This window comes from Phragmites australis, chromosome 1, assembly GCF_958298935.1.
Source record: "Phragmites australis chromosome 1, lpPhrAust1.1, whole genome shotgun sequence".
Lineage (NCBI taxonomy): Eukaryota > Viridiplantae > Streptophyta > Magnoliopsida > Poales > Poaceae > Phragmites > Phragmites australis.
The window spans coordinates 49,370,300-49,382,842 of record NC_084921.1 but is presented as its reverse complement, the minus strand read 5'-3'; the positions used below and the strand labels follow the sequence as shown (position 1 = coordinate 49,382,842).

Sequence of the window (12,543 nt, the reverse complement as noted above, 5' to 3'; positions counted from 1 at the left end):
AATGGAATTACCTGGTGATTCTTGGTAGTCGAATGGAATCCGATGAGTCAATCTTTTTGTTACAGTGGTGTCTTCACATTTAGAAAATAGGATGCATGATGTTGGAGTCATTAGGTTAAAGTTTGCTCAGTGCAGTTAACCGTGTCGAACCTTTCCTTAACTTAAGCCCCATAGTATGTTTTCCCATCACTTGCGGAGTAAATTTTTGTACTCATACCTGTTATCCCTTTTCTTTCATTATACCGCTATTCAGAAACCATCAATGAAGCTGCAACCTTTGATAAAGATGACTTTGACTCGGAGTTGCTATTCTAGGCTAGAGTGCCCCCTGTTGATGCATGTGGAAGATGGAAGCCCCGCTGGCGTTGAATATCTTTAGTTCCGTTGTATTTTTTTAGACCCTCGGGATCTTTTGTATTAAGTTAATTACGTTATTGTAATATTAGCACTGTGATGATACACTGATGATGTAAACGCATGTATGAAGCTTGATCCTGGCATATATGTATTGTGCCTAGTTTTATTCCTTTAAAACTGGGTGTTACAATGGATTCGTCGGATTCAACTTCGGAAGAGATCTCAGAATCAGATGGGTTCTCTGGGCATTAGCATCTGGAGTACTAAAAACGCCATTGCCAAGGCTCAGCTGCAGTCGAACCGATGAAGTCTCATGATACCCACCCTGAGGGAGTTTATCCCTCGATCTCGGGACCAGTGCTGGTGGTGGCATGCTCACTAGAAGCCGTCGTTGAAGACCAGGAGGCGCCAGTCCTCCTACGGTTCATCGATGATCGATAGTATTAGGAGCATATAGAGCTCCGGCTGCATATGTCCTTGACGGTATATCTCCAGCATTGCTGGTGTTGGCGGCCGCTGCCGCTGGATCCTCAAGGATTTTCGTGCCGTTATTCACCACGATGTTTGGATCTACCACTATCGGATTGGCAGGTGGGACCCTGGTTCTTCTAGCTATAAACATGAGTCGATCTATTTGATTGCTCTGGCTGTCGACGGAGATGTCATCGCCACTCGCGTCATTGTCGGTGTCCATGGACTATAAAACATTGGGCTCCTTGAGATCTCATTCAAGGTGTCCTACCTCGTGGTACGTGTACAATGGGCTGGACTCAAGGATACCGATGTGGATTAGTCCAACCTGTTTGTCCCAGCGGAAAACCATAGTTATGACGTGATCTTTGATCCAGCCCGGGGCAATTCAAAAGTGATCACTGGTGACTCGAAGCGGTCGTAGAAGCCGATGTCGAAGAATCCAGTGCAAATGTGAACTCGAGACATAGTCGATCTTGAAAAGCAGAAGATACCTACCTGACGCGCCAACTGTCGAGGGTTTTTCCCTGACAATATGTCCGTAAGAATAATGGATTGTCTTTGTGATTCAGGAATCGAACATGAGACAAGGTACACGCGATGTATACAGGTTTGGACCCCCGATTAGACTAATACCCTACGTCCTATGTGGTCGATGATATATCTGTATTCACTCAAGTAAAAAAATGTGTCTAGATCTATTACAAGGAGTAGATAGAATCTAAACTAGACTAATGACGAAGTCGTTGAGTATCTCATATGGTTCTAGTGCTTACGTCAAATTGCAAATGAGTTGTGCTTCTCTGGGAAGAAAAAAGAGTCTCCTTTCGAGGGTCTGAGTCTCCGTCTTATATAGAGGTTTTGTACCGCATCTTACGTCATCGTAGTCGATAAGAAATCATTTATTTTTTTCCACCAAGAAAGATCAGATAAATCCGGTGAGAATGTCAGTTGTTCTCGAGTTGAATAAACAATCACATTTATAGTACGTGCCTACTATATCTACGAGAGTGTCGACGCCGCAGATTCGATTTTATAATATTCAAAATTATTAAACATACACATAACGTACTTTATTTTTATATATAATATACTTTTTATACATTTATAAATTATAGTTAGATATTTGACCGATCCCCGCCGTATTGTACACTCTTTTTCGTTGCTTGATTGCTCCCCAAAATCTAACGAAAGCTATGCTCAAAGACGCGAGGAGGAGAAAATCTCAGGATAGATCCATCCAATCAATTTTTATCCTAGCAATACAATTAGGAAAGATCCCTCTCACTGCCAGTGGCCCCCCCTGGGCACCCCCACGAATCACATCGCCCAACTCGCTAACCCAGAACATTCCGTTTCGAAATTTATGAGTTACAGCTAACAAGCCGCCGTCATCCGTCGTCGGAGGTGCAGGCGGCGGCAGCGAGCAGCGCGCGGCCGGCGACCCCAACACGCCGGCCTCCACAGCCGGCCGCGCGGCCGCGTCTGCGTCTGGCGGCGGCGACCTCGCTCCGATGGTCGGGATGTACCAGCACCAGCTCCACGACGACCCCTTCGGTGCCCTAGGCGGCCACTGCGGTGGCGAGCCACGGCTCGCGGCCGCCGGTGCCTCCTCCCCCTCATCGCCGGCTTTCGCCCCGCCGCTTGCGCAGGCGCATGGCGGCGGCGAGCCGCGGCAGCTGTTCGAGGCGCTCGCCGGGGGGAGCCTGCTGCGCGGCGCGGCGGGTGGGGATCTGGGGGAGATGGTGCGGTGGATGCGGGAGCTAGCCACGGATCCCGTGTCGGCGCGGCCCGCGCCGGCGGAGGACAGGGCAAGGAAGCGGCAGGTGCGGGCTTTGCGGCGCGCGCGCTACCTCAGGATGGAGGACGTGGCGGACGCAGAGGAGCTCCCCAGCTTCGCCAGGGTGAGTTGGTCCTTACAACACCCTCTTGTTTTGTTGAATTATAATTTGTTGCTTCTAAGTAAGTACTAGTAAATATATGTGGTTTTCGGCGGCCTGTTGATTGCTCTGCTCTGGTTGTGCGACTGCTTGGCATGGATGGGACAAGGGCTGCATCTATGATTTTGTTACTGTGGATTGTTCCATGCCGTACCATTTGGTCCGGCTTTCTGGGAATGGAGATTGCAGCTCGTAGGATGGTAATGACAGCTGTCGCCTGTCCGGAGGATCACTGCCACTGCATAAGAAGCATGTCCTTTTGACAACCAGTGTGCCTACCGGACAATAGAAGGTTCCAGACTGGGAAGGTGAACCCTGATTAGGACCATGTTAGTATCTCAGCCAGGGTCCTATAAGGCTATAAGTCAGGAAAGTTTATAGGAACCGCCATTTATGGTGTCACAGTGTCATGGAGTAACACACTAGTCGGAAAACTAGTGCCTGCATCCGTGGTGGTTCCATCAGATAATGTTTTGGCAAGATGTCGGATAGGCCCATCAGATTTTTAGCTGACAAGTCTAATAACTGAGAAACTTTCGGCTCCATGACTTGCAAGACTCGGTGTTCCTTTGCTCTAAGACTTGGCATTTAGGGTACGTTTGGTTCACACCTTCTTGCCAAATCAAAGGTTTGACCAACAATTTTTTCGCTACACCTTAGACATGGTTTGGCTAAGAAATGAGTTCGTGATAGTGGGGTCTAGAAGTTAAAAAAAAAAAAAAACTGTAGCATGCCAGAACTGTAGCAATGAACCAAACAACTGCTACAAAAAGTCAAGCGAAGTTTGGCAAAGTGTGGTAACCAACCAAGTAGGCCCTTAATGTTTCTTAGTTGAATTTGCAAATTGTTGGTCAGGAAATCTATATCCATTGATGATTATGCTAACATGAAAAAAATTGTTGAATGAACTTGGCAGAGATTCTTAGTGAACATGCCAATGACATGTGAGGCTATATAAGTAATGGCATCAACCAAAAGATTTTTACCTGCCATATTTCCAATTTCTGGCATGCCCTTTGTACTAAAAATTAGAGAAATTGGGGAAGTAAACAAGAAGGCTGCAACTTGGGGGGGGGGGGGGGCATGATTTAAGGCACTGGAGAAACATGGTGAAATTCTTGCCCAACTATAGGCTTTACATAGACTTGCATATCCAGCTACAGGCTTTGCAGATGGCATGCATCCTGAACCATGGTTTCAATACTGATGTGAAGCTATTTATGTAAACGAAGATTGCTTTATTATTTATCGAAATAAGAACAGTATATTTTCCTCAATACTAAGAGTTACCAAGCATAGTGACTCATATCTGGATCGTCATACCAGATTCATGTCTTATGCACATGCCTGTCCGTATAAAACTGGTGAAAATCATGTGAAAGGGTAATGTCGGGAGAAGCATTTTAGTAGTATTTCCAGCTTTGACCTGAAGGCTGAAAGCCTGAAACTAAAAGGGAGATGGGGACTGCAGAGGGGTCGTTGTGAGGTAGAGAAGAACTTGGACAAGTGTTAACAATATGTCAGGTTGGGGACAAGCAACAATTGTAGTTCTAATGTCCTGTGCTTGAGGCTGATGCCCATCTTTCAGGTTACAACAGAGAAAAAGAGTGGTACTGATGGAATCCAAAAATCATTACATGTTGGTGAATGATTGAATGTATATGTCCAGGGTGCTTATTTTTGTGCACTTTCCAGTACATAATAGGGCTACATGCAACATGTTTGCCTGGCCAATTGACCCCACACCAAGATACTTGCTTCACCTCAGGAAATAGGTGGAGAGAAATATTTGAAAGGGACCACATATTAGTTTGTAAAATTTTCAGGACTAAGAATGTTTTGGTAACCTTTGCGTTGCTTGTTTAACCAGGGACTAGCGGTAGTAAAAAGTACTTGTCGTGGAATAGCTTTGCCGGTTTTATGTTGCCCAGGTGGTGATGTTAGTGACAATATTTACTGATTATATTGTTGTTGACCCTAGCAAGATGGGGATGCTTACGTAGCTACTCTTTAGTGTTAATAGATTTTAATGGAACATCTTAAGAAACATGTCTTACTGTGCATAGGAGCAATATAATGTATAGTCTGAACATAACAGTGTACGACACAAGGGTCAGTTTTTTGTGGCTACCTTGCCGCATACTGTGGATATACTGTGGATTCTAGTTATGATTTTTTCTCCAATTCTATTAAGATTTTGCCATTACAACTCCAAAAACATACTTCCAAAAAGTTATGATATCCCAAAAATATAGAATTTGAAGTGCTTTTGGAAAACCACTGTGATATCAATGGGAACCTAATACATAGTGCCTATTCTGACTTGCTGAGCACATATTTGGTTATTTTGAGAATCTTTTGTTCTGTTCACATGAAAAAAAATGATATTATGAAGATAAGGTCAATGAAAGTTTCATAAATTGCTGAATAATTGTGCAACTTTGCAATATTTGGTTTTGCATCAAACCAGTAATGCTAAAGTCCTAGGCATGTACTACCTCCGTTCTCTTTTAGATGTCGTTTTAGGATTTGAGTTTTGTTCTCAAATAGATGTCGTTCTCGGTTTTCTAGGCATTCTCTTCCCAAATAGCCCCTATTAAATTTTGAGGAGTCCCAAGGTTTTGGTGAGAGATTAGTACACTACATGTGTATTAGCACAAGCTTTTGACTGTTGAGGAAACAAGTGTGTTAATTGCTGCTGAAGATGGTTCACTTGCCATCATTAAAGCTTAGAGACATGGTAGGCCCCAAATTGATTATTCTCTCTGTTTCACAATGTTTGTCCATGACATCAGGAGTATCTATCTCAAATTGTTTGTCCATTGCGGTAACCAAAGATGCTTTATGTTCCATTTTTCTGCTATGCTCTTGAGTGCATGCAAGTATTTACTCTAACGCTGGTGAGTTACTTGCTCTCATCCTTGCATTAATTAGGGGTAGCATGATCATTTCTATGTATTTTTTCACTCAATTTCAGTATTCCTTGATTTGTACGTAATGGTGGACGTGGACAAACATTGCGAAACGGAGGGAGTAGTAGTGGAGTATTACGAGTTCTAGGGAATGCAAGATTATAATATATGTGGCCTGATTTAAAGAGAGAGAGAAAAGGCCAAGATGAACTAGGAAGATGAAACAAAGCAAATCTGTCAAGCGAGAAGATGACGACGCCATGTTTTCTTGCCATTGGCCATGCGCCCGTGCTGATTGCGGACGACGATTCCATGCATTTTTGTTTTGCTGGTCTCCGACCTCCGCCGCACGACAACCGCGCTCAGGCTTGCCTTGCTGCACCGGATGGCTGCTCTTGCGTGTGCCTCGCCCCGCCACCTAGGCAAACCCACCGGCTTTAATTTGGTTGTTGTGAGTTGGGGCTTTGGCTGTGATTAATGAGGGTCTTGGCCAGTGGAGTTAATGAATCGATAGATATACCGAGGGGTAGGCACATCAAATCATGATATTAATCACTGCCTTGTTCTATTGTCCAAACCGTAAAACGACATCTAAATCCGAATGGAGGTAGTACATTACATTAGCATTACCCGATGCATTATGTATTTCTAAACAATTCACTGGAATTTGTTCATACCTGGAGTAAAAATGGATACTCCTGAGTTATAATTATGCTATTTATTGCTTCTTTGGAAAGGATGATGGCATTGCGAAAACCAAGTTAAGGGTTTCTTGTTTAAACAATACAGCAGGGAGCTAGCTGCTTCTGTATACTTGGCAAATTTGTGTTTCTATGTACTCAAATTTTCTTCAGTCTGTGTTTTAGAATTTCCCTTTCCTGAGAAGCAATCAAAGTTTGATCACTTCCCTTATTGTCAGTTTCCTTACTAGATCGTGTTCAAATCTCTTGTTATAGTCGCTTCCATTTTGCACCCAGATGTCTGATGCAGTCGCCTTTTTCTTACTATTTTAGACCTTGCTGCAATTTTCATTTTGCAGAAAAGGAAGCACAAAGCTCACAATAACCACTGGGGCAAACAAAAAATGAAAGGGTGCATGAATATGCCAACAAGGAAATCGGAGAGGCTAGCCAAGAGAATGAAGCTCATGGCATCATTGCTCCTTACACAGCGGAAAAAGATTGGAGTAGGTGAGCACTTTCAGGCGGAGGTACCTGTCTGGACTGGGCAGCCTTCAAGGGAAGAACTTTCATGCTACAGGAGTGACCCAGATACATCAAAGATGCTAGGAACTAGAATTTGGCCTCACGAAGGTGAAGTTTACAAAACCAATATTGCAGTTGCTGGCCAGGGAAGGCCAGAATCATGTAGTTGCCCCTATCCGGGATCCTTCTTCTGCAGACAGCACCACATTAATGCAGCGAGAGATCGGCTACGGTCTGAACTTGGTCAAGCGTTCACAGAATGGCAGTTTGATTTGATGGGTGAGGAGATTTCTGAGTTGTGGAGTCGTGACGAGCAACTAAAGTTTAATGCACTTGAGCGATTGGTTCCTGTTATGGACCATAAGACATTTTGGGCAGTTGCGTCAAAACATTTTTCCTCAAAGCCCAGGATAGATTTGGTAAAGTACTACTTGAATGTGTTCCTGATGAGAAGAGTGCTGAGCCAGTGCAGATTGAGTCTTCTGGAAATTGATAGTGATGAAGACGAAGTGGAAGAGGAGGATGAAGATCAACCTGAAGGCTCCAGCTCTCTTCAGAGGTACCGGTTTCTACCTTTCTTCTCATGGCCCCATATGATTGTGTAGGAGGGTACAATAATGTAATATCTTGGTTCACGTTTCTCGTTATTATCAACTGCATATGTTGAAAGTCCCATTTTATTTGGACGCGCTGCTGGTTGAACTACCATTTACTCTTCTGTAAGAGTAGCATTTACCTACTTCCTGCAAAAGTATTGGTGCTCTGTTAAGAATGATGTTGAGTTTTGCTGACTTGGTACGTTTTATTTCAGGACCCAAGATGTCCAGGATATAAAGAAGGATTCATGATTTTGTTGACAGCTGCCTGACATGCTTTTCTGCATGTGCCCATTGTTTTCGTTTATGTTGAGATACCCATTGCATCTAGTGGTGTAGCATTGCTCCAAGTGATCGTAATCTGAGCATAAACAAGTTGAGCCATCCTCTGTGAGCAGAAACTTAATCGAGTGTCAAATCATTTTCTATGCCTCTCTCAAGGCAAGCAATCAGTTGCAACTAGCTCATGTGAGCTAAATTGTTCCCGTTGTACAAGAAAAAATCAAAGAAAAAAAGGAGGGGGAAGCTAGAAGTGAAGGAACTGTTTTGTTACCCTTTTTTCTTGAGGGTCGATGTAAGGCTTTTAACCAAGCCAGTATCTCATCTGATGCTTTCAGCAACCATTTGACCCGTAAATCATGTAAGGCTTTTAACCAAAAGCCACTATCTCATCTGATGCTTTCAGCAACCATTTGCCCTGTAAATCATATCTCGGTGCAGAGAGGTATTCTCCTTACGACACGGACGCTGCCTCCTGCGGAATGATTTATGCACCTCATTTTCTTGCTGTGAGCAAGATTCATGCACATGCTGTTATATTGTGTTGTCCGTGTACAATTTTTCCTACATAATTCAGTTGGCGCTTAAGAAATAAATATCCTTCGGTGTGGGCTTTCAACATTCAAGCAAAGAGAAGGATGATGATTGGTGCGTCATTATTTTCCAGTCCAGGACCCAGAATTTCAGAAGGTAATGGGAAATTCAAATGTTTCATCTTAAGTTATGCTCTCTAGAGAGCTGATATTGGCCTGCTCTTTTGCACACGCAGCTCTCGAAATTGAGCATCCAGTGCAGAACGTTCTTCACTTGCTTGTTCTATGTCTTTTTTTTTAACAGAAATAAGGATGGCAATGGATCTAGATCCGTTGGGTTGTACCATCATGTACCCGTAACCGTATAAAAAAATTACACCCGCTACGATACCCATACCCGCACACGGGTACGATATTTACCCATACCCATACCCATACCTGTGCGGGTAACGAGTACCCGACGGGTTACCCACACCCGAAAACTCACACTCAACGATCGGGAGGGGCGACAGAGGGTGAGGTGGCGGTGGCAACAGGGAGGGGTGACGGAGGAGGAGTCAACGGTGGCGGAAGCCACTGGGAGGGGCGGCGGAACCCCACCTAGACCCAACTAGCCCGATTGGGTACACGGGTACGAGTAGTAGTAGAACAGGTACGGGTAGTAGGAGAACAGACCCGTACCCGCTCTACCCGATGGGTAACGATTTTCCCCATTAATAGACACGCAGGTATGAAAAATGATCTATACCTGGCCCCTAATGGAGTAGTTACCCGTCGGATTTCGGGTTTTGGGACCCCATTGCCATCTCTAAACAGAGATTACCTCAGCTTATATTGAAAACCAAATAACATATTACAAATAACAGTACAAGAAAATAAACATGACAGAAGGCAGCTGGGGGCATCAGCAGACCACAGGGCCCCTAATCAATGAAACAAAGGATCTATAAACAACTAGGATCATTAGCGAAACAAAGGATATGCACACTAGGAACCGAAGCAAAGACAAGTGCGACCCATTACACATGGAGAACAAGCCACCAGGTTATAATTCGTAGACATCACTAGCAGCCCTCTTAGCTGGAGTGAATCTCCGTAGCCATTCTCGAACATGATCTAAGGTTCTCCCACCTTGGCCTTGTCACCTTTTTGGAGAAGAATACTTTATTTCTGCACGAAGGATATAGTGAGGGTTAGCACTTCTGTAGGCTTGTTGGGGGAACTTCTTCTCGATCGCCATGGTGTTTTGTGACCGTCATAAAGCCCAAGCAATCCCTACAAAAAGGAAAAGTCCTAGCTTTTGAGAAATTTTGAAAAACTTTGGAAGCCAGTTCGCCCATAAGTCAGCTACCGAAGTGGGGAACCCATTCCAGCTATATATGTCTCTCAAAGTACTCCAAGTAAATTGTGTCAACACACATCCAAAGAAGATGTGGTTGACCGTTTCAGGTTCATCACATAGGCAGCAATTCATGCCTCCTTTCCAACCACTCTTCTTGAGGGAGGTGGCCACTGGAAGCTTTGTCTTAGACCCCTTGCAGGACACCCCTTCAAAAGTCAAGAACTTATACAAAGATTTGGTGGTAAATCTTCTTGATTTATCCAGAGGCCAAACAATTTCATCCTCATTTTCATTCAAATAGATATTTTGCAGCTTGTGTAACAGTTCCTCCCATTGAAGCAGATCATTTGCCGTTAGACTCATTTTAAATTGGATCTCGTACTCATTATTACCCCAACAATCAGCTACTACAACATCAGCGTTAGCACACATGCCAAACAAGCCAGGAAATTGAGTTTTTAAAGGGGTCTCTCCTAGCCACACATCCTTCCAGAAAAAAACCTTATTGCCATTGTTAACCTTATACACAACCCCCCATTGAAAGAGATTTTTGACATTATGTAGGCATTTTCAAAACTGTGAAGTGTTCCTCTGCTTGGATATGAAAAAATTACCATCTAGCATATATTTGGCCTTTAGCAGCTTGCACCAGATGTCTTCTGAGCCAAATACCACCTTCCAAACCCATTTGACCAGAAGGCATTCACTCATGATCATGGTGTTTAGGATGCCAAGGCCCCATAGTCTTTAGGTCTGGATATGGCTACCCATTTGGCCATATGATATATGTTTACATCCTCATCACCTCCAAAATAAATCCGGATCTTATAGTATCCATTTTCCTATGTGCCCCTTTGGGTAGGAGGTAGAATCTCATGATGTATAGAGGTAAACTAGTTACGCATGAGTTTGTCAAGGTCAATCTATCCTCATAGGTCAAATTTTTGCTCTTCCATAGGTCTAACCTTTTGGTCATTTTTGTTAAAAACTCAGTTGAGGCAGTATTTCCTAAATGGTGGTCAGATATAGGGATACCCATATATTCAATGGTAGCTGTCCTAGTTTAGAATTGAGCATATTTACCACCATTTTCTGTTCATCCTGTTTCATTCCAAAAACAAAGATCTCACTGTTGTGGAAATTAATTTTAAGTTCAGAAGCCATTCAAAGCAGTATAAGATGATCTTGAGATTGAGGATATATTTATCAGAACCATCACTCATCAGGATTGCGTCATCAGCATACTGAATCTGGGTGATACCCCCTGGAATCAGGTAGTCAACCACCCCTTTAATCAAGCCCTTAGATGAAGCCTTGTTCATCAGCCTATCAAGAACATCTACAGCAATGTTGAACAGCAAGGGGATATGGGATCGCCTTGTCTTAAACCCTTGTAGGTTATAAAGTATGGCCCCCTTTGTCCATTAATGTTAATGCAAAACCTGCCTCCTTTGACAACTTGCATGACCCAATCTATCCATCTAGTAGGAAACCCTTTCCCTTTCATGACTTCATCCAGAAAATTCTAATTAACATTGACATAGGCCTTTTTGAAGTCAATTTTTATCAACACCCCTTGTTGTTTTGTTCTTTTTAATTCATGAACGACTTCATGTAGGATCACCACCCCTTCTAAGATATTCCTACCCTTGATAAAGGCAGTTTGACTAGGGCCAATAACCTCCTTGGTTACTAGGGTCAGTCTGTTATTTAGGACCTTGGTGAAACTCTTGTATTCTATATTGAGTAGGCAGATAGGTCTGTTGTTTGATAGTATTAGCCTCCTTGACCTTAGATACCAGAGTTATAACACCATAATTAATTCTTTTCAGATCCAACCTCCCTGCATGGAGGTCTATGAACATGTCAAAAATATCCTCCTTAACCATGCTAAGAAGATCTTAAAGAAAGTAGCAGTGAAACCATTGGGTCCAGGAGCAGCATCTTCTTTCATGTCTTTGAAGGCCTCCTAAATCTCTTGAGTAGAGAAGTGTTGAGTCAAACTCTCTCTAGTTTCAGTTGCCAGTCTATTATGGTTTTCTTAGAACGAGTCATGTAACCTGAGCCCCTCTCTAGAATCTAATTTCAACTTGAGAGCTGATGACTTTGATCAGTTTTCAAAGACAAGATCAGATTCTTCCTCCTCCTCCCATTGGCTAGCATATGGAAAAATCTTGTATTGTTGTCCCCTTCTTTGATCAAGGTCTCCCCCCCCCCCCCCTTCTGTTTCCAAAGAATCTCCTCCATGGAGAGAATCTTCTCAAGGCTTACCTCTAAGTTGTATCTACTCCCCCATTCCTTCATAGTCAACCCATCAACATCTGTCTTGCCATCCAGCAGGGTCAGCTTAGCCAGCATATCCTACTTGTTTTTTATCTGCTCACCAGTATGCTGTCTATACCAACCTCTCATGAATTGCCTGATTTCACATAGGCTATCATGCCAATTATCCATAGAATAACCATCAACATGTCTTCTTGATTTCTTTTCCAGCCACCTTTGATGACCAAGATCCTTGAAGTCGTCAATTAAGAGCCACTATCTCTCGAAGGCGAATTACTTGCACCTCTGGATCCAGATTCCCCTGAATCCAAACAAATAGTATTGTGATCTGAACCAACCCTAGTTAGCCTCCATGCATAACACAGGAGAAAGTGCTGGTCCCAGTCCCTAGACATAAGAAATCTGTCTAAGTTCACCATTATTAGAGCTAGTTGCTTATTGGTCTAGGTATACTTAGCTCTAGATCTTTTCACTTCCTTTAAGTGAAAATTTCAGATAAATTCATTAAAGAGGTCATCAAATTCTGATCTATATTGTTAGTGTTTTTGTCCTAAGTCCCCTCACAAAAGGAGAAGTAGTGATACATTGTCATAAATCTCCTCCAATTCACAAATAAATTCTTCTG

At 43.2% G+C, this 12,543-nt stretch overlaps 1 protein-coding gene across 1 annotated transcript; it reads left to right on the top strand.

The window, feature by feature from the left end:
- Nucleotides 1-2,175: 2,175 nt before the first annotated feature.
- LOC133924708 (AT-rich interactive domain-containing protein 1-like) lies at nt 2,176-8,283 on the top strand. The gene is made up of 3 exons (XM_062370372.1): nt 2,176-2,732; nt 6,720-7,444; nt 7,697-8,283. Exons 1-3 carry the CDS (start codon nt 2,343-2,345, stop codon nt 7,731-7,733), a joined length of 1,152 nt encoding a protein of 383 aa, XP_062226356.1. The 5' UTR covers nt 2,176-2,342; the 3' UTR covers nt 7,734-8,283.
- Nucleotides 8,284-12,543: the final 4,260 nt, after the last annotated feature.

Bases quoted from the DNA above. Each gene is read 5' to 3' on its own strand.
- LOC133924708 (XM_062370372.1), top strand. From the start codon at position 2,343: ATGGTCGGGATGTACCAGCACCAGCTCCACGACGACCCCTTCGGTGCC. The intron at 2,733-6,719 runs GTGAGTTGGTCC...TTCATTTTGCAG, and splicing joins AGCTCCCCAGCTTCGCCAGG to AAAAGGAAGCACAAAGCTCA. The intron at 7,445-7,696 runs GTACCGGTTTCT...GTTTTATTTCAG, and splicing joins GGCTCCAGCTCTCTTCAGAG to GACCCAAGATGTCCAGGATA.